Source organism: Neofelis nebulosa, chromosome 6, assembly GCF_028018385.1.
Source record: "Neofelis nebulosa isolate mNeoNeb1 chromosome 6, mNeoNeb1.pri, whole genome shotgun sequence".
In the NCBI taxonomy this organism is placed as follows: domain Eukaryota; kingdom Metazoa; phylum Chordata; class Mammalia; order Carnivora; family Felidae; genus Neofelis; species Neofelis nebulosa.
Window position 1 is genome coordinate 132976223 of NC_080787.1, and position 26705 is coordinate 133002927.

The window sequence follows — 26705 nt, forward strand, 5'->3', positions numbered from 1 at the left end:
ATGCACCCCAATGTTTATAGCAGTGCTATCAACAATAGTCAAAGTATGGAAAGGGCCCAAATGTCTATCAACAGATGAATGGATAAATAAGATGTGGTATATACACATACACACATACATACAATGGAGTATTACTCAGCAATCAGAAAGAGTGAAATCTTGCCATTTGCAACAACATGGATGGAACTAGAAGGCATTATGCTAAGCGAAATTAGAGAAAGACAAGTATCGTATAACGTCACTCATATGTGGAATTTAAGATACAAAACAGATGAACATAAGGGAAGAGAAGCAAAAATAATATAAAAACAGGGAGGAGGACAAAACAGAAGAGACTTTTAAGTATAGAGAACAAACTGAGGGTTACTGGAGGGGTTGTGGGTGGTGGGTTGGGCTAAATGGTTAAGGGACATAAGGAAGACACTGGTTGGGATGAGCACTGAGTGTTAGACATAAGGGATTAATCACTGGAATCTACTCCTGAAAGCGTTACTGCACTATATGCTAACTAACTTGGATGTAAATAAAAAAAAAAAAAAAAGTACTGTATTAATGTTAAATATGCTGAAGCCAATAACTATACTATGATTATATAAGAGAATATCCTATGCTTAGGGAATACAGAAACATTTCAGGGCAAAGGGTCATGATGTGTGATGTAACTTTCTACCAAATGGCTCAGAAGAACAATTATATACATTCATACATACATATAGATAGATAAATAGATTGGGAAAGAGCGAGAATAAACACAGCCAATGATAAAGCTAAAGGTATCAATTGTTAAATTATTAGTTGGTAAGTTTGAGATTATTTGCAAATAGAAAACTTAAAGAAAAATTAACAGTTCTTGCCTACGCCTAAGTTGGCATTCTTGGCTATCTGTTTTCCCTCCATAATATTCCAAATGCAACACAGGAAGAGATGCTTTTGCCAAGTAACAAGAAAGTGGAAAGATATTTTAACATAATTTTTTATCAGTGATTGAAGCTTGCCAAAGCATTACACACCATCCGTTCTCTGCCGAGTCCATTGCAAAGACCAGCAAACACTGGCTACTCTAGCAACTTAGATGCAATCATTTCCTACTAATTCCTCCAAACAGGGCCTTGATTCTAAAACCTTCTCATATCCTACGACTTCCAGAATCATCCCATGCACAGAACAAGTCTCTCAGCTAGTCTTTTAGACAGGCACTAATGTCAATCAATTGGATTCAATCTTTTGAACTGGACCATCCCAATATTTTAAGCCATGTCTAAGTAGCTGGAGATGTGGAACTCAGGAGGCAGCATTACGTCATCATATATCCACAACTCTCCACCAATTTGAAACTGCCATCAGAATCCCATAGTCTCAATGTCCATGACCTCACAATGTTCCTATATCAGCACTGGAGGTGCTGACCTCCAACCCGCAATGTGCCATCTAAAATGATTGCTTCCCCAAAAGCAGTAGAGGGAACTATGCCTAAGACCAAAAATATAGGAAAGACTTTTCTATAAGGCCATCACTGGAGACAGAATCAAAAAGGTTATAACCAAAATTAAAATTTCCAGCCATGCTTAGGAATTAGGAAATAACCATTCTCCAAAACACAGTAGAGACAAAATATACATATATTGGTGAGTCTTTTCTATCCTTCCTGGTCCCATTTTATTACTTTCTTGGAACTTTTAGTATTGACTATCTGTAAGTTAAGATACCCATATACTAGTTTTAGATTTGACTTTTTATCCTAGATATTTCCCTTATTATTCATTTTTCTCCAAATTTCAATCAATAAAGTTATTTAACAAATATTTACCAAGAACCTACTTGATAGCCAGACTTACTGGTACTTACTGGTACCAGAGGAAAGATTCCAGGTTTTTTGTCTACAAATAATCCCCGAGAAAACGATGATATGAAGACAGTAAGTGCAATCAAGTCTGCTTGCAGAAAAGCCTAAGAAGCCAGAAATGAACCATCACCAACTGCAAAAAGGAATAAACTAGTCAAAGCACTAAAGTTTAATGAGAAGATAATTTTTAAAGTAGGTGAAATTGAAGAGAAGTTACACGTAACATTATTATAAATTTAAAAATCATGCATGGTCTTCTCCATCAAATTTCTCAAATGCAGTTAAAAACACACACGTACAAAACCAAACAATTATAAATCTTCTGAAGCATGTAACTGTGATTAGCTGCTACTCTCAGCAATATAAAAATACTTTCACCACAATTACATTCCAGCCTGTAATGTAATTCAAAACAAACAAGTCAGACATCGCTCAAATGGCAGAACCAACAAATACAGATGCTTTGCATCAAGGAAATGAATCCACTGAAGAAATGCAACAGGAGCCTGGAGCTGGGCTTCTGGTGGAACGGTGAGGCCCCCTTCTGGGCAGACGCAGAGCACCCCAGTGTGGTTCTACAGAGCTGTTTTTCCATGGGTGCCAACCCTTAGTGCGGTCAGAAAGTATTGAGTGTCTGGGACTTCCGGCTGGGGAGACCCTTCCCAGGGTTGTGTGCCCATTTTTCAATTTTAGGTTTTAAATTCTAAGTCTGGACTTTTATAAAAAGAAATAACAATTCGATTTCAGAGTAAATAAAGCCATTCTATTTAATCATGCAACCAGCAGTCCCAACACCAAATGGCACACCCATCCCCTGTTCTCTTCTTGTTGCCATGACCCTTAAGACCCTCTAACGTACTATATAATCTATCAGGAGTATTATCTGTCTCCCCCTGCTAGAATATCAGCTCCATGAGGGCAGGATTCATCGTTTTGCTCACTGATTTGATGAACAAATGGAGCTTGGCATAGTGTAGCTGCTTGCTAATAAAGAAGGAATTGTCTCATTTCTGCTTTTATCTTTTAAGAAAATATTCATCTTCATCTTCAAAGAAGGCGTAAGTAAGGTTTTATTATAGCAATATGCTATAATTTAAAAATGACATGTACTTGTTTTTAAAACTATGCATTATCTCGAACTGCTTTATAAAAGCAAAAAGAAATCAGTTCTGAGGCACACACAATCATAATCTATATGTATACAACTCATAGACAAATTCCAAGAAAGTCATGGGCCTTATCGCTTCTTGGCCTTTTGGCTAAGATCAAGTGTAGAGAGTCACGGGCCCTCAACACCCTGGGAGGACACAGTGGCTGCAAAGAATGAAGGACCCGATTCTGAAAAGCCAGGCCGAAAGCAGGTGTCCACAGTGTGGCACACTCCAGTCCGGACACATGCCAGGTAACTGGGTCTGGATACACATTCACTGAAACTCAGGACTTTCCTGGCCCAGGCACAATGATTTTGGCAGGAAGAGCATGCACTGCTTACTAATTTCTAAAATTTCAATCTTTATTTTTATCCCCTTCTTACAATGTTCTTTAAGCTTATGGAAAAGCTAACCATTGTCTACAACTGTCAGACTTTTAAAAAGTGCTAATTTGTTCCCTGAACACAGCAAATAATAGGAGATAATTTTCCCAGGGGTTGAGGGCACATATGAACGTATGATTCAATGATGTCAACAACTTTCAGTCCAAGAATGTCGTCAAGGGGCATCAGCCTTCCCTCAGAACAAGTTCAAGGTTTCTGACATTCCTTTTTCCGAACTTTTGATTTTGGTGCTGTGAAAAGAATAGCAAAAAAAAAAAAAAAGAGAGAGAGAAAATGAAGAGGAGGGCCCGTGTCAGACTCTCTTCACACAGCTTTGTCTTAAGTGAGGTTACATCATGTACAGCAAAGGGAAAACTGACCATTTGGATTTTCCTGTTTGTAGAAGGCCTTCAACATTTCCACTGCTTCCTCGGCCCGATATCCAGGAATGCACTGTTGAAATGAGAAGATTGAGGATGAATATCGCCCAATGAAACTGTGGCCTGTATCTCATACAAACAGCAATTGGGGGACAGCAGTGATGCAGGTAAGGAAGTACATTTCCAAGAGAATCGAGTACAGACTCAAACCGCGCTCCCGTCAACTATTATTTCTCAATCAACTACTATTGAAGTTACTAGCTATGTGATCTTGTGTACTGTGCCTCAGCTGCCTCATGCGTACAGTGTAGGTAATTACAGCACTTACCTCAGAAGGGTTTCATGAAGAGTAAATAAGATTACATAAAATAACACCTGTTAAATACCTGACACATCATAAGTGTTTGTTAAGCATCTGCTATGTTTTTCGACCCTTATTCACTGTTGGCCCATTAAGCGTTTGATGCTAAAGAGCTACAGTTGGTAGTCCGCAGCTAAAAATGATCAACTAAGTATGATTTTTATATTTTTAAAGGGTTGTAAAAAATTTAAAAAAGAAGGAGGAGGAGGAGGAGGAGGAGGAGATGTGACACAGATGTGAGTGGCTCACAAAGGCTAACATATTTACTATTAGGCTCTTTACAGAAAAAAAAAAGTGTCGATCTTTACTGTAGTGGATGTTTTCAAAAGGATTTAATTGGATCGATCTTTGGTATCTAACTAGAGAGAAAAGATCGATTAAGTGAAAGAATAAGAAATTATGATAAAGGTAAGGAATGAAATTATGTATAAAACACTACATGAGGATGAAACTTGAACTTGCCTTAAAGACAGCAATTATTTAAAGAGGCTGAACACAGCACTTCAGGGAAAGAGTAATAATGAGCTTGGGTTGTGTGAGGAATCCAACTAATGGGGGGTAGGGGGCCTATAGGTAAAGAAATTCAAGAGAGAAAATGAGGTCAAAATATACAGGGCTTTGAAGGTGTGTTACACGAGTTTGAACTCGATGTGCTGCATCCTTCTAAGATGCACGAAATGAAAAAATGAACAGAGACTCCATGGAGGCGTACCCGGAAGCAGCCACTGGAGGGGAAGCAGCTAGTGACTGCCAGCACAAGGGCCTGGCGAGCATGGTCTGCTGCTCAGAATGAACCTCCTTTTCCCTTCTGCCTTCAGTCAGCTCTTACCTGGACCTATGAAGCCTGAATAAACCTTCCCCATCAGAAGAAAACCTTTACGAGTTTAATGTTTTTAGATTGCACATATAAGAAGGATCGTCAGGGGCACCTGGGCTAAGCGTCCAACTCTTGACTTTGTCTCAGGTCATGATCTCATGGTTTGTGAATTCAAGCCCCTCGTTGGGCTCTGTGCAGACAATATAGAGCCTGCGTGGGATTCCCTCTCTCCCTCTCTCTCTGCCCCTCCTACTTGTGCACACACACACCCTCTCTCTCTCAAAATAAATAAATAAACTTAAAAAAGATCATATAGTATTTGTCTTTCTCTGTTTGATTTCTTTCACTTGGCATAATGCCCTCAAGGTTCATTCATGTTGTCCTAAATGGCAGGATTTCCTTCTTTTTTACGGCTGAATAATACTCTATTGCATATGTATTAAAATATATATATATATATATTATATATTTATTATATATTATACGTGTGTGTGTGTATACACACACACACACACACACACATATATACAGAGAGAGAGAGAACATTCTAATTATAGAAGCAAAGAATAGAATGGTAGTTGCCAGGGGTGGAGGGGTGGGGGTTGTGGGGAATGAAGAGACAGTGCAAAGGGTACAAACTTTCAACTATAAGGTAAGTTCTATAAGGTGAGGATCTAAGGAACAGCACAGTGACTATAGTTAACAACACTGTATTGTGTACTTAAAAGCTGTGAAGAGAATAGAGCTTAAATGTTCTGACCATAACAACAAAATGGTAATTATGTGAGGTGAATGGTGTGTTAACTAACTTTATTGTGGTAAACATTTCACAATCTATACGTCTAACAAATCATCTCACTGTACACCTTAAACTTTACACAATGTTATATGTCAATTACATCTCAGTAAAGCTGGGGGGGGAAATATCCCAATAACCTTCCTTTGACCCTGCCCCTCAAGCAAGCTACTACCCTGCTACTACCCTGCTGCTCCCACAGACTCCTGGCCGTTGCTTGTGTGGCTCTTATTTCCTCTTCAATCTCATCCATGCTGGCTTGTGCTCCCAGATCTCCCAAGGGCCCCTACTGACCAAAACACTGGTTTCCTTTCCATTGTCCTCAACTCTCTGCAATGGAGGAGACTACTGAGCATTCTTGCTTCTTTTTAGAGCTCTCTCCTCCTTTGGCTTCTCTGTTCTCACAACCTTCTCAGACCATTCTAACCATGGTGGGTCAGACCCATTCTCCTCACGCTACACTGTTTGTGCTCCTCAGAGCTCCCACCTCTCCTCATGTTCTCATGAGCACCAAACAAGCACAAAGCACTCTCCCCTCCTGTGAGGTCAAAGCAGTGGTCCTCCACCTTGGCTGCTCAGTGGAATTGACTGGGAACTCTCTTAAGAAAATACTAATATTTCACCTCCTCCACCCTCTCACCTTATACAGTTGGTCTGGGGCAGGGACCTCCCACAGGCACACTTAAAAAGCTCTACAATATGCAGTCTGGGATGAGACTCACTGAGTTACAGATGGAGAAGGAAATTGCATCACTCTAAGATACCAACACAATATTTTCAACTATTCATTATAGCAATAAATTGTGACTTTAATAAAAAGCACACATTCTTATTAAAATAAACTTTTAAAAATGGAGCAGGTACGTATTATAAATAATCACTATCTTCTCTGAAAAGAATAGTTCTGTAGGTCTCCTCTATGAGCTTAATTCAGCTTATAATATAGCATTAAAGGATCTATGATTCTGCAATACAAAAATAGTATCCCACCTCCCACACCCGCCCCCCCTACCTGAACCAACCAAATAAAGGAAGAAAACACAGGATCCAGAAGCCTAGGGTGTCAATGTTTCTTTAGAATTTCAAACACTTAAAAACAAAAACAACATAATTTGGCATCAGACCTGGAGATACGGCATCAAATAATGGTCACTCCTTTCACTGGGACCAGTTAGTCCAAGTACACACACTATGATCTTATTCTTTGGTTCAGAGAGATCAACTCTGTGCAGAGACGTGTAAGAGAGGACTGTTTGGGCACTCAGCGTCACTGACGTGTTGGAGAGAAATTTTCTGCCTATGTCTGATATCCAAGGGCTCATCCTTGTTCTGCCCAGGAGCTTTGAGAAATTCTTTAGATCTTTTTCATAAATGAAGTACAGGGTCAGCAATTTACTTGCAAAGAGTTATGTAAATAAAATCTGAGCTACTAACAGAAGCGATTGGGAAAAATCAAATCACTTTGCACATTATTTTTTATTTTATTTATTTATTTGAGAGAGAGAGAGGATGCAAGTGAGCGAGGGCAGAGAGAGAGAGAGAGAGAGAAGCTGTGCTCATGCTCACCGGAAATGGGGCCTGTGCTCCCCCAAAGCAGGGCACGAACTCCCCCGAAGTGGGACTCGAGCTCACCCCATGCGGGGCTTGAACTCACGGGCCGTGAGGTCATGACCTGAGCCGAAACTGAGCCACCCAGGCACCCTGAAGATTTTTTTAACGGTCAAGCTGATAGTATTATTTATTCTCTGTTGTTCGATTATAATTTCTTTTCCGATGTGATGTTAAAAGTTATCTATTCTCAAATATACAGAAGTCGTTAGGAAAGCTAATGTTCAGCTGGAAAAACTCAAAATAGAATGTTTTCCAAAACTTGTTCTCAGTGGGATTCAGCCAAATTTAGCCCTTCATAGGTACTTGGTATTCTCCTAAGAATATCTGAGGTCTTGTAAGAATATCTGAGGTCTTTGAAGTTAACTGCCCACCATGTCAAGCCTTTGTTAAATACTTTTCATTTTAAAACATAATACTTCAGGATTAACTTTGGAGAAAAAAAAAAAACATCACACCGGTTTATGAAAAACGATATGTATCTACAGGCCAAACTCTGAAATACAAATTCCCACTGCTCATAGCCTTAAACATAAAAACTTGGGGAGAGGTGGCAAGATTAAAGGGAAAGTAGAATTTTTAAGGGAAAACAAAAACAATGTGGATCCTAGGGCCTGGGGGAAATTTCAGTACTGAAAAGGCAGGGGGAACAAATAATGAAAACACAGGTATTAATTGCTACACACCAAAAATAGTACATAGTGATAAAGCAAAATGATTGGCTAAGTGCAAAAATATTGTGTGTGCACTGTAAATAGCACGTACTGTTACTGACAGAGTCCAAGCTTCTCCTAAACTCGGTACAGCACAGAGCTGGGGACACACAGAGTGAAAATGCCAACAGTGACCACATCTCCAAACATCCCTGAAGGTGTTGGTAAAGACTGTCAGGAGAGACACCCTGGAAGGTTGGGGACTTTCCTTCTGGAAAGGTTCTGTTAATTAAGGGAGCCAAGCACTTACCTGGAAATGATTACCTGTCATCTTACACTGAGGCATAAATGAACTTGACTAGTGGTCCCAGAGTCTGCCTGGTCCTAGCATGGCTCTTTGGTATACTGATCACACTTGAACAATTCCCAAGCCCATACAGAAATCAAAGGAATGAGAAAGAAAGAGGAAACATTAGCAGGTCATATTACCTGAAATGGTCTCCCAGTATTTGGTAAATCAGCAGAGGCAATATTTAGAACGGAGCCACAACCACCAAATCGTTCGTTCTGACAGCCATATACCACCAGCGGAATTTATGGGAAAGAATTAAGGTCCCGAAGCAAATATGCAGTTCAAGTGCGTACAGTGACAAGACCAGGGTAGGTTTATACCAGCCAGCCGGGAGAGGGAAGTTCAGGCTACTTTTAAAAAGTCAAGCGTAGGCTTAGTCTTAAAAATCAGACAATCCAGTTACACAAAAGAAGGAGGTCTAAAGGATTTAGAAACTAACATCTCACAACTGCAAATAATAAAAACCGAATACATGGTTACTAAATATTCACAGTTTGGTATTCTCTCTAGTCTTTCTTAACCTACTTTCTGTGAATCATTAGGGAACTGGAGCCAGAAAGGAAGTAGGAATTTAATCCAGGGATTTGCACCTTTTAAAAATAGGATTGTTGGTGGCACCTGGGTGGCTCAGTCAGTTGAGCATCCAACTTCGGCTCAGGTCATGATCTCACAGTCCGTGAGTTCTGGCCCCACATCAGGCTCTGTGCTGACAGCTCGGAGCCTGGAGCCTGCTTCGGATTCTGTGTGTCTCTCTCTCTCTGCCCCTCCCCCACTCATGCTCTGCTCTCTCTGTCTCTCAAAAATTAATAAATGTTAAACATTTTTTAAAAATAATAATAAAAATAAATAAATACATAAAAACGGGATTGTTCCCTATTCTTTCCCCAAATAAAATACAACATGTGTCCCAATATAAAACAGACTAAGGCTGAGCCGTGCCATAAGGCAGGTTGGGGAGAGGGGCTAAGTAAGAGGACTCTAGTAAGTGGGGGCTAAGTAAGTAAGGGGACTCTAACTCCCCTTTTACAAAGTAAAGACTGTACATACATGTTATCATACTCAAAACCCTCTGTTATTTTTAAAGTGATGAATTTTTTCACACATACATAGCAAAGTACATAAAAATGTGCATGTATGAAATTAAGTTTTTGAACTAGCAAATAATTTTTTAAAGATCTTAGAGACAAACTTGCTACACTCAGTATTTGTGTTGCTTACTATGAAAGACACAATTCAAAGAGTTTTTCATTCCCCATTTATTTATAATTATATTATCATAAGTGATGTGTTTTTTTACCTGGTATTTACTCTGACTTAATACTTTTCATACATTGTAACAGGTACTCATGGCAAAAATAAACAAAAACATATAAACAGAAAGAAAAAATTTAAATCACCTATAATCTATTATCCAAAGGTGCATATTCTTCAGATCTTTCTCTGCACACAGTTCTATAATCTACTTTAATTTGTGATTTATCCTCCCACAGCAGTTTGTTAGCTCTTAGTTTCTTTCTCTAGTTCATTTGGTTAACAGTTTTACGTCTATTGACATAGAATGAAGTAATTTTGTTATTTAAAAATCTTTCCTAAATATTTTTTGGCCAAGGGGCACAATATTTTATAACTTGTTTCATAAGTCTGCCTTCACATATTAGAAAGCAGGTTATGTGTCCGGCCATTTTCAAGTTTATAGGAAGGGCCCAAGACATGAACTCACAAAGTCAAAGGATACTCATCAGGCGGAGAGCAGCTGCACACATAATACACGGCTCCACAGTGACATACAGCACGGTGTGTTCAAATACTTCAGAAGGACTCTTGCCACTTTGGTGGCACCAGTCCAGGGCCTGATCGATGGCCACCATTTCTGCATGTCGAGTAGCCTGGAAAAAGAGAGGTGCTTGCATCAACACGTAACTGTGTTTTACAAACACTCAAAAATAAGTACCCAAAATGGGCCTAATGTTTCTACCAATGTTTTAATGAGTAAGGGTTTCAGGGACACTCTTAGCAGTTGACAATGTATTCCCCAGTTCAAGTACCATAGCTTCACCAATGCAAGACAGCGAATCTGAGATGCCATGTGATTTATGCTATATTTTTATTTAAGTACCTAAGAACTTCAGGGGACGCTCTTTCAATTAAATGCCACGGAGAATAGAAGTCTCAAAACAAAACAAAACAAAAAAAGAGTCCAGGGTTTGTGAATACTCTAGGGGAAGCCTGAAGTCTTCACAAGCACGTGCTCCAATTTCAGATATTTTAAAGGCCACCCCTCACCTAACTCTAAGCAAATCCATATTTAGTTTACTGGAATGTCATCACTTCTATTTTCTTTGGGATGAGATTTAATATTCTGGGAGACTTTAGAGAAAACCAGAGATTTGGTATGAGTCTTGGATACCTCATGGGTGGTAGGAGAATGCAGGGGAAATCACACAGCATTTGGAAATACCCATACTTAACTCTGAATCCTGACTGTGGCCTCACTCATTATGTGGCCTTGGGCAAGTTACATAACTTCTCTAAGCCTTGGGTCCACCATGTGTAAAACAATGTATGCTGGCATGTAAACCTCATAAAACACTGAATTACATGAAGCCGATGTTGCACGCTATATATGTACTCTGCTATGCAGTAATTATTAATAACATTCAAGATGATCACACTTGTCAATAAACTTATGCTGATTGCTAAGAACAAGTCATTGTGCTAAATCCTATGTGAGGCTAAAGAGTCTGTCCTCAACAAGTATAAAATCTGGTGAGGCAAACAGTTGCTAACCTGTGACACAGAGCAGGGTGTGGAAAATGGTGGCACAGTGGCCCAAGGTGCCGTGGAAGCTGGAGGCAGGTGGAAGCTATGCTGGTCCAGAATTATGAACTCAGAGTGTAAGGTATTTTAGAGAACTGGTTCCCAAACCTGCCTGCATACCAGACCTAACTGGGGAGCTTAAAAAGTTTCCCCAACTCCAGTGCTTTTTCAAAAATCAAATTCAGGGGTGCCTGGGTGGCTCAGTCGGTTGAGCGCCCGACTTCGGCTCAGGTCATGATCTCACGGTTTGTGAGTTCGAGCCCTGCGTCGGGCTCTGTGCTGACAGCTCAGAGCCTGGAGCCTGCTTCAGATCCTGTGTCTCCCTCTCTCTCTGCCCCTCCCCCACTCATGCTCTGTCTCTCTCTCTCTCTCTCTCTCTCTCTCTCTCTCTCTCTGTCAAAAATAAATAAACATTAAAAAAAAAATTTTTTTAATCAAATTCAGAATTACTGAATCAAGTCTCCCCAGAATTCTCTGTAAGTAACCATTAAACTGAATCACTGCAATCAACCTCTCTGTTAGTGTGCAGAGCCAGAAGCTAAGTCAGGACAAGTAGAAAACACACCGCTGGAAGAGATGATGGCAGTGAAAGGCGTGGTGGTAGTATCAGAGCCAAAAGTAGGACTCGGGTCTCCTCATTGGGGGTCAAGAGTTTTTCTATGCTGCTTTATAGGGTAATCTTCTACAGGACACTGAATACCACGATAAATGCAGACTAATTTCAAGATACAGAAGAAACCCAGGTCATCGGAGGGATAGATGGATGATGTTAGGGCATTCAAAGTTCTCATGTAAAGATACCATACTGAAGCACAAAATGTAATTAGGGAGATAGGACAATCATTTAAAATACAGAATTCTATTCCCAGACAAGTATCTGTATATTCACTAATTGCTACATTATGCTTATTACTTCTCTCACAAATGTTTTGATAGCCACATAATAATTGCTTTGATGAATCTGGGTTCCTAGTTTGCGTGTGCTCTTTTTTGTTTTATTTTTTTTTTTATAGATATGATGGATAAACTTTAAATTTCCCACAGCACCATTACCAACATCAGCTTGTTCTCTAACTCCCAAGATCAAATAATAAGATCAAAGTCTGTGTGAGTGATGTTATGGTTATAACCTGTCCATGAGTCCAGCTAGCACTTCTTGTCGTCATAAAATTATGACAGGGGCGCCTGGGTGGCTCAGTCGGTTAAGCGTCCAACTTCAGCTCAGGTCATGATCTCACAGTCCATGAGTCCGAGCCCCGCATCAGGCTCTGTGCTGACAGCTCAGAGCCTGGAGCCTGCTTCAGATTCTGTGTCTCCCTCTCTCTCTGCCTCTCCCCTGCTCAGGCTCTGTCTCTCTCTGTCTCAAAAATAAATAAAAACATTTAAAATTTTTTTTGTTTTAATCATAAAATTATGACACACTGTTGTGATATCAAGAAGTATTGCCTCAATTCATGAACTCCTCAACCTAAGCACAATAATATAAAGGCACACAAGCTATTAAAGTGTACATGTAGGTTTAGAGACATCAGGTGGTAGACTTTATCCCATGAATTCTCTAAAACACAGTTTCCTTTATACAGTCCTTTTATACCTCCAAAGATATAAACTGAAAGTGATTGTTTAATTTACCAGGAGGAATACATTATTTCAAGGTACTAAAATATGTGATACGAGTTAAATTGATATGTTTTGTAAAGTGGAATTTCCATATATTAGATTTGCTTAAGATGGAGATTAGAGTCATTTCTTTAGTATTGAAGCTCCAATGTAATAAAAGCCCCTCTTGAGTTTCACTCAAGTGTTAAAGTAAAACTCCATGACATAGAAAATTAACTGCAAAGATTCTACTGCTCCATTAAGTTTTTCTGAATTTTCCAAATTTTAAAAAACCAACATGTATTACTTTCATAATCAGAAAAAAAAAGTCATTCAAAAAAAAAGAAATGTTAAGAGAAACTACCTTTCCGTTGATACCTACAAGTCTCTACACAGACCCATCTTCTCACCAACTGTGATGAAGTTCAGGGCACTCCTACCTTTACCTGGATGTTTGCAATTATACTATTCAATTGACATACGTTTTTGGTTTGATTAACTTCATTTCGTCCCTTCCCCACAACTTCATTGTTGTAGACCATGAGACAGCCAACGGGAACTTCAGTATTTTCTAGGGCTTCTTTGGCCTAAAAGACAAAGTGGAAAATGTAAGATGTAATGCTCAATGCTTGAAAAGACTACAGGAAAGAAATAGATGCAACGTGAACACACACATATAAGCACTGAACAAAGAAATACCACAGAGTTCTCCCTCTCCTCAAATTCAGTTCAGTACTTAGTGCCTTTGTTCTCCATTCTTTCCATATTAAAGGAGACTCAAGAACAAACTCCCTTTACAGGTTCTGTGCCCCCTGGTTTTTTCTTCTCATTGGAAGAAGTGAGCAAAAGACTATTATTGACTCTTGTTCTTAAACTGGCAGGGTCTCTGCAACTTTTCAGAGATCATATGTGTCTGTGTGTGTGTGTGTGTGTGTGTGTGTGTGTGTGTATACATATATATATATATTTGCAAAGGGAAAGAATAACATGTATAAATAATAACATCCATTTCTTGTTGAAATTCTACTTGCTTAATTTTTTTGTTTCTCTAAATAGTATAGAAAATATCCTCTTGAGTTCTAATAGCATAAAAGTAACCAGACTGGATGCCTCTCTGTGCTCACAATTTCTGTTTCAACACAAGAAAAGCCTAAGAATGCTTTGTGTTAAAATGGCACAACCACTTTGGAGAACACTTTGGAAATTTCTTTAAAAAGTAAACATGCATAGGGGCGCCTGGGTGGCACAGTCGGTTAAGCGTCCGACTTCAGCCAGGTCACGATCTCGCGGTCCGTGAGTTCGAGCCCCGCGTCGGGCTCTGGGCCGATGGCTTGGAGCCTGGAGCCTGTTTCCGATTCTGTGTCTCCCTCTCTCTCTGCCCCTCCCCCGTTCATGCTTTGTCTCTCTCTGTCCCAAAAATAAATAAAAAACGTTGAAAAAAAAAATTTAAAAACAAACAAACAAACAAAAATCACACAGATACAAAAGAGTCCATACAGTATGTCCATTTACATAAAATTCTCGTGTTAAAAAGTGCCTATTCCTGGGGCGCCTGGGTGGCGCAGTCGGTTAAGCGTCCGACTTCAGCCAGGTCACGATCTCACGGTCCGTGAGTTCGAGCCCCGCGTCAGGCTCTGGGCTGATGGCTCGGAGCCTGGAGCCTGCTTCCGATTCTGTGTCTCCCTCTCTCTCTGCCCCTCCCCCGTTCATGCTCTGTCTCTCTCTGTCCCAAAAATAAATAAAAAACGTTGAAAAAAAATTTTTTTTTAAAAAAGTAAACATGCATAGAGCCTATGAACAAATTCCACTCCTAAGTATTTATTTAAGAGAAGGGAATATATGTCCAAAAAAAAAAAAAAACGTTGTAAAAGAATGCTCAGGAGGAGCCAAGATGGCAGAACAGCATGGAAGCTTTCTGTGTGTCTCGCATCCATGAAATACAACCAGATCAACACTGAACCATCCTACACACCTAGAAAACTGATTGGAGGATCAACACAACAATCTGCACATCCTGAACCACAGAATTCAGCAGGTACGCGGCGTGGAGAGCTGAACTTGGGGAGCAAGAAAACCTGAAAGGTAGGGAACTGCTTTTGTGGGCGGAGAGAGGTCAGAGACGGGGAGGTGGGGAGAATATGGGAAAATCACACTTCCCCAAAAGCAGCGGGAGAGAAAGTGGAAAACTGGAAACAGCCACAGGGACTAAACTAAAAAGGGAGAAAGGAGAAAGGAGAGGGTTTAAATTCCATTAAGACTGTAACAAGGGGAGCACAAAGGCTGCAACTCCGCAGCTCCATACCTGGCGGTGCTCTGGTGGGAAGGGCGAATCCCCAGGAACAAGTGGGGTCCGGGAGGTTCTCGGGGCACACAGGGAAAAGCAGTTCCACTGCTGGAAGGACATTTGGTAGAGACTGTTGAAGCCACCTGGTCCCAGAAGACCCCAGAAGGTGGCCACATTCACTGGTGCTGGGGCAAGGTTGTTAAGGGTGAAGCCTGGTGCCAGATGTGTGTTGTGATTTTCCATAATCCCTGAGATGCTGCTGCTACACAGTCTCGCAAACATCTTCTGGGATGGGCTGGCACCTGGCTGCAGTCTCGGGGCACTGGCAACAACAGAGTCCAGTGGGCGTACCTGTGTACAGCCGATATTTGGCCATTGCTCATTCGGCCATTGCTCGATGAGACCCTCCTGCAGCGGGGCGGAACGGGCCAAAGCCTCAATCCCTCAGAAGTAGGGGGCCAGGGAAAATGGCCACATCTGAGACAAGGCTTGGGAGACAGATGCCGCCTGGGGACTGGTCACAGAGAGTGAAGAACTGGGGAGTGGACGAGCGCTGAAGACGGAGGACAGGTGCGCGATTGCTGATCCGGGAGAACAGACTGCGTAGCTGGTGGCGCCATTTTCACTGCTCCCTCGCATGCACATATGCACCTACCAGCCTCGCAACAATCCACCCCAGTAGGCTAGCAGCGCCATCTAGTGGAGAGCGGAGCTGTTACGCTAAGCCCCACTCAACTGGGCCAACATCACTCTTCAAGAACACAAGCCTCACTGACCACTTAATTTATGGACTATAAAGAGCTACATTGGCTTCTAGGGGCAAACGAAGCAATTTTAGTCCTAATTCAATCTGTGAGCAGGTTCATCTATTCAATTTTCTTTCTTTTTTTTTTCCTTTTTCTCTTTTACAATTCTTTTTCTTGAATACAGAAAGAGAAAAAATTCATTTCTATTTTCAATTTTTACTAAAAATATCTTTCTTTAATTTTGGTTACTATACTTTTTACTTTTGTGTAAATTTTTTCAAATTCTACTTTACTTCCATCATTTTATTTTAGTCTACTTCAGTGTACTCACCTTTTCAAATTCCCAAACAATTTCCTTTTTTTCTTTCTTTTTCTTTTTTCCTCTTTTTCATTTCTTTCCTTTTCTTGAATGCAGAAAGAGAAAAACTTCATTTTTACTTTCAATTTCTATTAAAAATATTTTTATTTAATTTTTATTACTATATTTTTTGATATTAGGTAAGTTTTTTCAAATTCTATTTTACTTCCATCACTTTATTTTGGTCTACTACAGTGTATTCACTTTTTCAAATTTTCAAACGATTTTTTTTCTTTTCTTTTTTTATCTTTTTTCTTTTTCATTTCTTTTCTTTTTTCTTAAATACAGAAAATGAAAAAATTCATATTTATTTTTAATTTTTATTAAAAATATTTTTCGTTAATTTTTTCTACTACATTCTTTACTTTTGTGTATATTTTTTCAAATTCTGCTTTACCCCCATCATCTCATTTTAGTCTACTTCAGTGTATTTATTTTTTTCAAATTCTCAAACAATTTCCTTCCCCCTCTTTTTTTCTCTAATCTGTCAAACCACTTCCAAACCCCAACCAAAACACACCTAGGATCTAGCATCATCTATTCGATTTTTGCGTGTGTGTGTTTTTAATTTTTAATTTCAATATTTAATTTTATTTCAAATTTTCTACCTCATTAATTCCTTTTCTCCCTTCAAAATGACAAAACAAAGGAATTCACCCCCCAAAAAAGAGCACGAAGAAACGACAGCCAGGGATTTAACCAACACAGATACAAGCAAGATGTCTGAACCAGAATCTAGAATCACGATAATAAGAATACTAGCTGGAGTCGAAAATACATTAGAATCCCTTTCTGCAGAGATAAAAGAAGTAAAAAATAGCCAGAATGAAATTAAAAATGCTATAACTGAGCTGCAATCACGGATGGATGCAGCAGCAGCAAGGATGGACGAGGCAGAACAGAGAATCAGCGATATAGAGGACAAACTTATAGAGAATAAGGAAGCAGAAAAACAGAGGGAGATTAAGGCAAAAGAGCACGATTTAAGAATTAGAGAAATCAGTGACTCGTTAAAAAGGAACAACGTAAGAATCATAGGGGTCCCAGAAGAGGAAGAGAGAGAAACAGGGATAGAGGGGTTATGTGAGCAAATGATAGCAGAAAACTTTCCTAACCTGGGGAAAGACACAGATATCAAAATCCAGGAAGCACAGAGGACCCACATTAGGTTCAACAAAAACCGACCATCAACAAGGCATATCATACTCAAATTCACAAAATACTCAGGCAAGGAGAGAATTATGAAAGCAGCAAGGGAAAAAAAGTCCCTAACCTACAAGGGAAGACAGATCAGGTTTGCAGCAGACCTATCCACAGAAACTTGGCAGGCCAGAAGGGAGTGGTGGGATATATTCAGTGTGTTGAATCAGAAAAATATGCAGCCATGAATTCTTTATCCAGCAAGGCTGTCATTCAAAATAGAAGGAAAGATGAAAGGTTTCCCAGACAAACAAAAATTAAAGGAGTTTGTGACCACTAAACCAGCCCTGCAAGAAATTTTATGGGGGACTTTCTGAGGGGAGAAGAGATGAAAAAAAAAAACAAAAACAAAAAAAAAACACATATATATATATACCAAAAGCAACAAAAGATTAGAAAGGACCGAAGAACATCACCAGAAATTCCAATTTCACAAGCATCATAATGGCAATAAATTCATATCTTTCAGTACTCACTCTAAACGTCAATGGGCTCAATGCTCCAATCAAAAGACATAGGGTAACAGAATGGATAAGACAACAAGATCCATTTATACACTGTTTACAAGAGACCCACTTTACCTAAAGACACCTTCAGATTGAAAATAAGGGGATGGAGAACCATCTATCATGCCAATCGTCAACAAAAGAAAACCAGAGTAGCCATACTTTTATCAGACAATCTAGACTTTAAAAATAAAGACTGTATCAAGGGATGTAGAAGGGCATTATATCATAATCAAGGGATCCATAGACTAAGAAGACCTAACAACTGTAAACATTTATGCACCAAATGTGGGAGAACCCAAATATACAAATCAATTAATGACAAACATAAAGAAACTCATCAACAGTAATACTATAATAGTAGGAGACTTCAACACCCCACTCACAGCAATGGACAGATCATCTAATCAAAAAATCAACAAGGAAACAATGGCTTTGAATGACACACTGGACCAGATGGACTTAACAGATATATTCACAACATTTCATGCTAAAGCAGCAGAATATACATTCTTCTCCAGTGCACATGGAACGTTCTCCAGAAAAGATCATATCATGGGACACAAATCAGCCCTAAGTTAAGTACAAAAAGATCGAGATCATACCGTGCATATTTTCAGACCACAACGCTATGAAACTCGAGATCAACCACAAGAAAAAATTTGGAAAGGTAACAAATACTTGGAGACTGAAGAACATTCTACTAAAGAATGAATGGGCTAACCAAGCAGTTAAAGAGGAAATTAAAATGTATAACGAAGTCAATGAAAATGATAACACCACAACCCAAAACCTCTGGGATGTAGCAAAGGTGGTCATAAGAGGAAAGTATATAGCAACCCAGGTTTTCCTAAAGAAGGAAGAAAGGTCTCAGATACACAACCTAACCTTACACCTTAAAGAGCTGGAAAAAGAACAGCAAATAAAACCCAAAAACAGCAGAAGACAGGAAATAATAAAGATTAGAACAGAAATTAATGCTATCGAAACCAAAACAAAAAACAAAAAAACAGTAGAACAGATCAATGAAACCAGAAGCTGGTTCTTTGAAAGAATTAACAAAATTGATAAACCACTAGCCAGTTTGATCAAAAAGAAAAAGGAAAGGACCCAAATAAATAAAATCAAGAATGAAAGAGGAGAGATCACAACCAACACAACAGAAATAAAAACAATAAGAGAATATTAAGAGCCATTATATACCAATAAAATGGTAATCTGGAAGAAATGGACAAATCCCTAGAAACATATACACTACCAAAGCTGAAACAGGTAGATATAGAAAATTTGAACAGACCCATAACCAGTAAGGAAATCAAATGAGTAATCTGCCAAAAAACAAGAGTCCAGGGCCAGATGGCTTTCCAGGGGAATTCTACCAAACATGTAAGGAAGAGTTCGCACCTATTCTCTTGAAACTGTTCCAAAAAATAGAAGTGGAAGGAAAACTTCCAAACTCTTTCTATGAAGCCAGCATTACCTTGATTCCAAAACCAGACAGAGACCCCACTAAAAAGGAGAACTACAGACCAATTTCCCTGATGAACATGGATGCAAATATCCTCAACAAGATATTAGTCAACCGGATCCAACAATACATTAAAAAAATTATTCACCATGACCAAGTGGGATTTATACCTGGGATGCAGTGCTGGTTTAATATCTGCAAAACAATTAACGCTATTCATCACATCAATAAAAGAAAGGACAAGAACCATATGATCCTCTCAATAGATGCAGAGAAAGCATTTGACAAAATACAGCATCCTTTTTTGATAAAAACCCCCAAGAAAGTAGGGATAGAAGGATCATACCTCGAGATCATAAAAGCCATATGTGAACAACCCAACACTAATATCATCCTCAATGGGGAAAAACTGAGAGCTTTCCCCCTAAGGTTAGGAACAAGACAGGATGTCCACTCTCGCCACTGTTATTCAACATAGTATTGGAAGTCTTAGCCTCTGCAAACAGACTACTCAAAGAAATAAAAGGCATCCAAATCGGCCAGGAGGAGGTCAAACCTTCACTCTTCGCAGATGACACAATACTCTATATGGAAAACCCAAAAGATTCCACAAAAAAACTGCTAGAACTGATCCATGAATTCACCAAAGTTGCAGGATATAAAATCAACACACAGAAATCGGTTTCATTCCTATACACCAACAATGAAGCGACAGAAAGAGAAATCAAGGAATCGATCCCATTTACAGTTGCACAAAAAACCATAAAATACCTAGGAATAAACCTAACCAAAGAGGTAGAAAATCTATACACTGAAAACTACAGAAAGTTTATGAAAGAAATTGAAGAAGATACAAAAAAAATGGAAAAACATTTCATGCTCATGGATTGGAAGAACAAATATTGTTAAAATGTTGATACTACCCAAAGCAATCTACATATTCAACGCAATCCCTATCAAATTAACACCAGCATTCTTCACAGAGCTAGAACAAATAATCCTAAATTTGTATGGAACCAGAAAAGACCCTAATAGCCAAAGCAATCTTGAAAAAGAAAACCAAAGCAGGAGACATCACAATCCCGGACCCCAAGCTGTATTATAAAGCTGTAATCATCAAGACAGTATGGTACTGGCACAAGAACAGACACTCCGATCAATGGAACAGAATAGAGAACCCGGAAATGGACCCACGAATATATGGCCAACTAATCTTTGACAAAGCAGGAAAGAATATCCAATGGAATAAAGACAGTCTCTTCAGCAAGTGGTGCTGAGAAAACTGGACATGCAGAAGAATGAACCTGGACCACTTTCTTACACCAGACACAAAAATAAACTCAAAATGGATGAAAGACCTCAATGTAAGACAGAAAGCCATCAAAATCCTCGAGAAGAAAGCAGGCAAAAACCTCTTTCATCTTGGCTGCAGCAACTTCTTACTCAACACATCTCCGGAGGCAAGGGAAACAAAAGCAAAAATGAACTACTGGGACCTCATCAAAATAAAAAGCTTCTGCACAGCGAAGGAAACAATCAGCAAAACTAAAAGGCAACCAACAGAATGGGAGAAGATATTTGCAAATGACATATCAGATCAAGGGTTAGTATCCAAAATCTATAAAGAACTTATCAAATCCAACACCCAAAAAAACAAATAATCCGTGAAGAAATGGGCAGAAGACATGAACAGACATATCTCCAAGGAAGACATACAGATGGCCAACTGACACATGAAAAAATGCCCCACATCACTCATCATCAGGGAAATACAAATCAAAACCACCATGAGATACCACCGCACATCTGTCAGAATGGCTAACTTTAACAACTCAGGCAACAACAAGTGTTGGTGAGGATGTGGAGAAAGAGGATCTCTTTTGCACTGTTGGTGGCAATGCAAGCTGGTGCAGCCACTCTGGAAAAGAGTATGGAGGTTCCCCAAAAAACTAAAAATAGAACTACCCTATGACCCAGCAATTTCACTACTAGGCATTTATCCAAGGGATACAGGTGTGCTGTTTCGAAGGGGCACATGCACCCCCATGTTTATAGCAGCACTATCAACAACAGCCAAAATATGGAAAGAGCCCAAATGTCCATTGATGGATGAATGGATAAAGAAAATGTGGAATATATATATATATATAATGGAGTATTACTTGGCCATCAAAAATAATGAAATCTTGCCATTTGCAACTACGTGGATGGAACTGCAGGGTATTATGCTAAGTGAATTTAGTCAGTCAGAGAAAGACAAAACTCATATGACTTCACTCGTATGAGGACTTTAAGAGACAAAACAGATGAACATAAGGGAAGGGAAACAAAAATAATATAAAAACAGGGAGGGGGACAAAACAGAACAGACTCATAAATATGGAGAACAAACTGAGGGTTGCTGGAGGGGTTGTGGGAGGGGAGATGGGCTAAATGGGTAAGGGGCATCAAGGAATCTAGTCCTGAAATCATTGTTTCACTATATGCTAACTAATTTGGATGCAAATTTTAAAAAATTAAAAATTAAAAAAAACCAATGTTCATAATAGCTTGATTCATAATACCCAAATCTCGAAACAGCACAGGTGTCCTTTAACAAAAGAATGGATAAACAAACTGTGCCGTAATAACACTATGGAATACCATTGAGCAATGAAAACAAAATGCTAGGGATACATACAACAACATGGGTGAATCTCAGATTCACTAAGTAAAAGAAGCTGAGTAAAAGAAGCATACATGCTGTCTGATTCCCTTCGGGTTTAGTACTAGAACAGACAAAACTAAACACCAGTGAGAGCAATTTCTGCACAGGAGGGCATGTGTAGACTGATTGGAAAGGGACACAAGGAACTTTCCCAGGGTGTTCAAAACTATCTTGAAAAGGGTGTGGGTTACATAGATGTTTGCATCAGTCAAAACAGAATAGACCATGCATTTAAGGCCTGTGCATTTTATTGTACATAAGGTACACCTCAATTGAAAAACATAAATTAGAAAAATAAGCTTAAGAATATTTCCACCACCACCACGCTGGAAATGGCAAACCCATGGTTATATTCGCAAAGTCTGCCCCATCACAGGCTTTTTTTTTTTTTTTTTTCCTGTCACTGATTGAACCAGTTGGGGCCCAAGGCAGTTAAAGAGTACTTTTTTGGACAGAGAACAGAAGCAAGCAAGTCATATCTGAGTACTCCCTGATCCTGCTGCTGATAGAGAACAGAGGAAGAACACAACCCTTGAACCTAGAGTACAAGCATTTCCATGTACTGCAGTCAAGAAAATCCAAGTATGGCTGTTTCTAAAAAGGCATGGCATTTATTTTGGCAGGTCTGAAGACACCTTGGAAGACTAGATTACCAATTAAGTGTAGGTATTCACACACAGCATAAAGGATATGTGGTGCAAAGTTGAAGACATTGCTTTAAGACAGCAATGTTCTATCTCCTGCACTACCCCCCTATTCCGGGCTCTGCTTAATTTAGAGTAGCAATAACTTCCCATCATAATGCCAATATGGGTTCCTTAGACACTTCAACCATGCTCAACTGACCCTTACCTTTTCATTGGGTCAATAAAGGTGAAAGGAGAGGCCCACAGGGGTAGGAAACTGTCCCTCTCCTTCCTCCTTCAGGGTGGTGGGATAGAGCCAGGGCCTGCATAGATGTAAGGGCACAGTGTTTGAAGCAGAAGACTGCATTCTTCAGAACTGTGTCATGAACCACCCACGGGCTGGTTCTGTCTAGTTCTGTAACAATGGTTAAAGCATGCCCAGTTTATGCAAAGTTTTAAAGTCTGAAGAGTTCCAAGGTTTGGTGAATATATATAAATAAATATACAAATGCACCATTGGCTACCAGGGAAAGGAAAGCCAGGGGAGGACTGACAGCTAGGGAAAATGGAGATCCTGAGTACCCATGCAGTTAAGGCAATCAGCACGCAAAGAATGTTATTTAAAGTAAGATTGGGGGTAGGGGGCACCTCCGAGGCTCAGTTGGTTGAGCATCTGATTCTTGATTTTGGCTCAGGTCATAATCTCACGGTTCTCAGGGGTTCCCAGGATGGAGCCCCACATCTGGGCTCTGTGCTGACAATACAGTCTGTTTGGGATTCTCTCTCTTCCCCCTCTCTCCCCTCCCCCACTCACGCTCCCTCTCTCTCTCAAACTAAATAATTAAACATTAAAAAAATAAATAAACATTTTTTTAAAAAGAAAAAATAAATAAGATTACAAGGCTCCTCGCTGGCTCAGTCAGAAGAACATGAGACTCTTGATCTCGGGGTCATGAGTTCAAGCCCGATGTCGGGTGCAGAGATTACTTAAAATAAAAACTTAAGGGGCGCCTGGGTGGCGCAGTCGGTTAAGCGTCCGACTTCAGCCAGGTCACGATCTCGCGGTGCGTGAGTTCGAGCCCCGCGTCGGGCTCTGGGCTGATGGCTTGGAGCCTGGAGCCTGTTTCCGATTCTGTGTCTCCCTCTCTCTCTGCCACTCCCGCGTTCATGCTCTGTCTCTCTCTGTCCCAAAAATAAATAAAAAACGTTGAAAAAAAAATTAAAAAAAAAATAAATAAATAAAAACTTAAAAAAAAAAAAGGATTAAGAGTACACATAACCTCAGGTACACATGAGAGAGAAATCATTTAATCATCTAACAAACATTTGTTGAAGACCTTGATAGGGAAATTATTTTGGATTATTCAGGTGGCTGTAAATGCAATCACAAGTGTCCTTACAAGAATTAGGCAGAAAGATTTACACTGTTGGCTTTGAAGATGGACGGACGGACGAAGGGGCCATGAACCAAGCAAGGAATGTTGCTCCAAAAGCTGGAAAAGGTAAGAAACATATTCTTCTCTGGAGCCTCCAGAGGGCACAGAGCCCTGCTGACACATTGTGGTTTTAGCCCGATGAAATGAATTTAAAACCAACACCTGGCGTCCAGAACTCTAAGAGAATAAACTTGTGGTGTTTTAAGTTACCAAGTTTGCAGTACTTTGTTACAGAAGCCACAGGAAACTAATACACTCTGTTAAGAAGAAAAGACAGGCTAAAACTGGAAGAAAATATTTGCAAACCACATATCCAACAAAGGTCTATTATCAAGACTATATAAAGAACTCTCAAAGTTCAATGGTAAAAAAAAAGAAAAAAGAAAAAAGAAATTCAAACAAAATCCCACTAGAGAATGGGCCAAAATCATCAGCAGACACTTCACCAAAGAGGGCATACAGATTGCAAATAAGCACATGAAAAGATACTCCTATCATTAGCCATTAGGGAGATGTAAATTATAACCACAAGGAGTTATCACTACCCACCTATCAGGCTGGCTAAAATAAAAAGTAAAAACACCAAATGCTGGCAAGTCTGAGGAGGAACAGGATCACTTATAGACTGCTGGTAGGATTGTAAAATGGTCCAGCCACTCTGGAAACTAGTTTGGCAGTTTCTTAAAAAGCAAAACCTGCAGCTAACATATGACCCCACAATGGCACTCTTAGGCATTCTCCCAAGTAACTGGAAACTTATGTTCATACAGCACATATAGTCATATAGAGACACAAATGTTCACAGGAGTTTTATTCGTAATAGGCAAAAACTGAAAATGACCCAAATGTCCTTCAAAGGATGAACAGTGAAGCAAACGTGTGATATATCCAACCCATGGAATACTACACAGCAATATAAGGAATAAACTACTGATTCACTCAACCCTTGGATGGACCTCAAGGAAATCGTGCTGAATGAAAACAACCAAACCCCAGAAGGTTACATAGTCACATATATAAATTCCTGAATGCAAAATCACGGTACAAAGAACAGATTGTGCCTGCCAGGGTTTAAGGGCTTGAGAGGGAATGGTGGTTATAGAGGGTAGCATGAGGGAGCCTAGTGGTGACTGAGCAGTTCTGGTGGCAGGGCAACAAAACGAAACTTGATATAATGTGCACAGAACTACACGTGTACACACAGAGCTGATGAAATCAGAATATGCTCTGCAGATTGCATCAATGTCGTTTTCCTTGTTTCGATATTGCACTCAAGGTATGTAAGATGTTATCACTGAGGAAAGCTGGGTGAAGGGTACAGGAGCCTCCCTCCTATACTCTTTGCAACTGCCTGTGAATCTATACTTATTTCAAAAGGAGAAGTTAAAAAAGTAATAATAAAGGTGGAGTAAACTAGAAATAGCTTGTGATGGAGATTAAGAAGAAACGCCTAGTAAGACAGGAGGAAAACCAGGAGTGTCTGGTGTTAAGGAAGATTCCAGAAAAAAACGCACCAAGGACAAAGGTAGGTGACACAGAGGCAATTTTGGTGGAATGATGGAAATGGAAACCAGTGGCTTGAAGAGTGATCTATCTGTGGGTTAAATTTCTAGCTTCTAACTATTATAACAGACTGTTACATCTACGTAACAAGTGTTCTGATTCTGAGCTTGCAAATGCTAAGAGCTTACAACTTGTTGAAACACTTACTTTGAACCAGGACTATTTTAAGCACTTTATAAGTATTAACACATTTAGTTCACAACTCAGAGACAGATTCAGTGAGCCTCTCCATCTTATAGACGAGTAAACAGAGACATGGGCTAATTAGGGAATTTGCTCATGTGAGGGCCTGGGACCAGGATCCAGGCGGTCTCTTCCATGCATTCATTTCTGCAACAAATATTTATGGAACACCTACCAGGTGTCAGGTTTCTGGCCATTAAGCTTCAAATTTCTACTCTAGTCACCACCAATCAATTACTTTATCACTTTTGGGGGTCCAAATAGGTCTAGTTCAAGGGATAGAAGGAGAAGGAACCCTTAAGAGAGTGAGACATAGAAAGTTTAAGGATAAAAAAACTGCAAGAGAATAAATGATGGAGGGGGCCGTGTGACCAAGATTTTCTGTAAAACTATCTTCTGAAGAATTCTATGTGTGGCCGTGTAGCTATTTCAAGCATGTAGAAGAGAGTTCGAGACCAAGTGGAGAAGAAGCAGTGGCAGAATACAGAGAGAACCTATGTTTCCCAACAGGGTTCCAAGTCCTGTTCACCTGGCAGGATGCCCGACCGCCGCAGGAGTAGCTGCACAGAGCTGTCCTTCCCTCCACTCAGGCCTCCAGGTGACTGGGCCTGTGCCTTTCATTCTTTCCTTCAGCGTTTCTTTTTCCTGTTCCAGCAAACTTACCTCCTTTACTCCATGTCCTACCTCTCAATGTTATCTTCCTATTTGCTTACAGTAATGTGTATTTTGTGAAAAGTCTCCAATTACTGTGCAAATGAGAGAGAAAAACATGAGTGGTGGGAGTATTTAAAAGGGGAAATCACGTTATTGATGAGGAATAGCCCAGCCCACCATAATGAGGGCGAGTAAGTGAGCAGTTGAGAAGGGT

General features: G+C 39.7%; 1 protein-coding gene across 3 annotated transcripts in view; it reads right to left on the reverse strand.

Moving 5' to 3' along the window:
- ADAT2 (adenosine deaminase tRNA specific 2) overlaps positions 1 to 26705 on the reverse strand; it is a 49369-nt gene that overhangs the window by 16388 nt on the left and 6276 nt on the right. For 2 of the 3 annotated variants that reach the window (XM_058735509.1, XM_058735510.1), the window contains exons 2-5: positions 13243 to 13347; positions 10080 to 10230; positions 8482 to 8588; positions 3758 to 3830 (exon numbers count right to left, since the gene is read on the reverse strand). In XM_058735509.1, coding sequence (XP_058591492.1) covers positions 3758 to 3830; positions 8482 to 8588; positions 10080 to 10230; positions 13243 to 13347 — 436 coding nt within the window. Of the gene's footprint in view, positions 1 to 1991; positions 3629 to 3757; positions 3831 to 8481; positions 8589 to 10079; positions 10231 to 13242; positions 13348 to 26705 lie in introns of those variants that run through there. The other variant, XM_058735511.1, reaches the window with a different exon arrangement.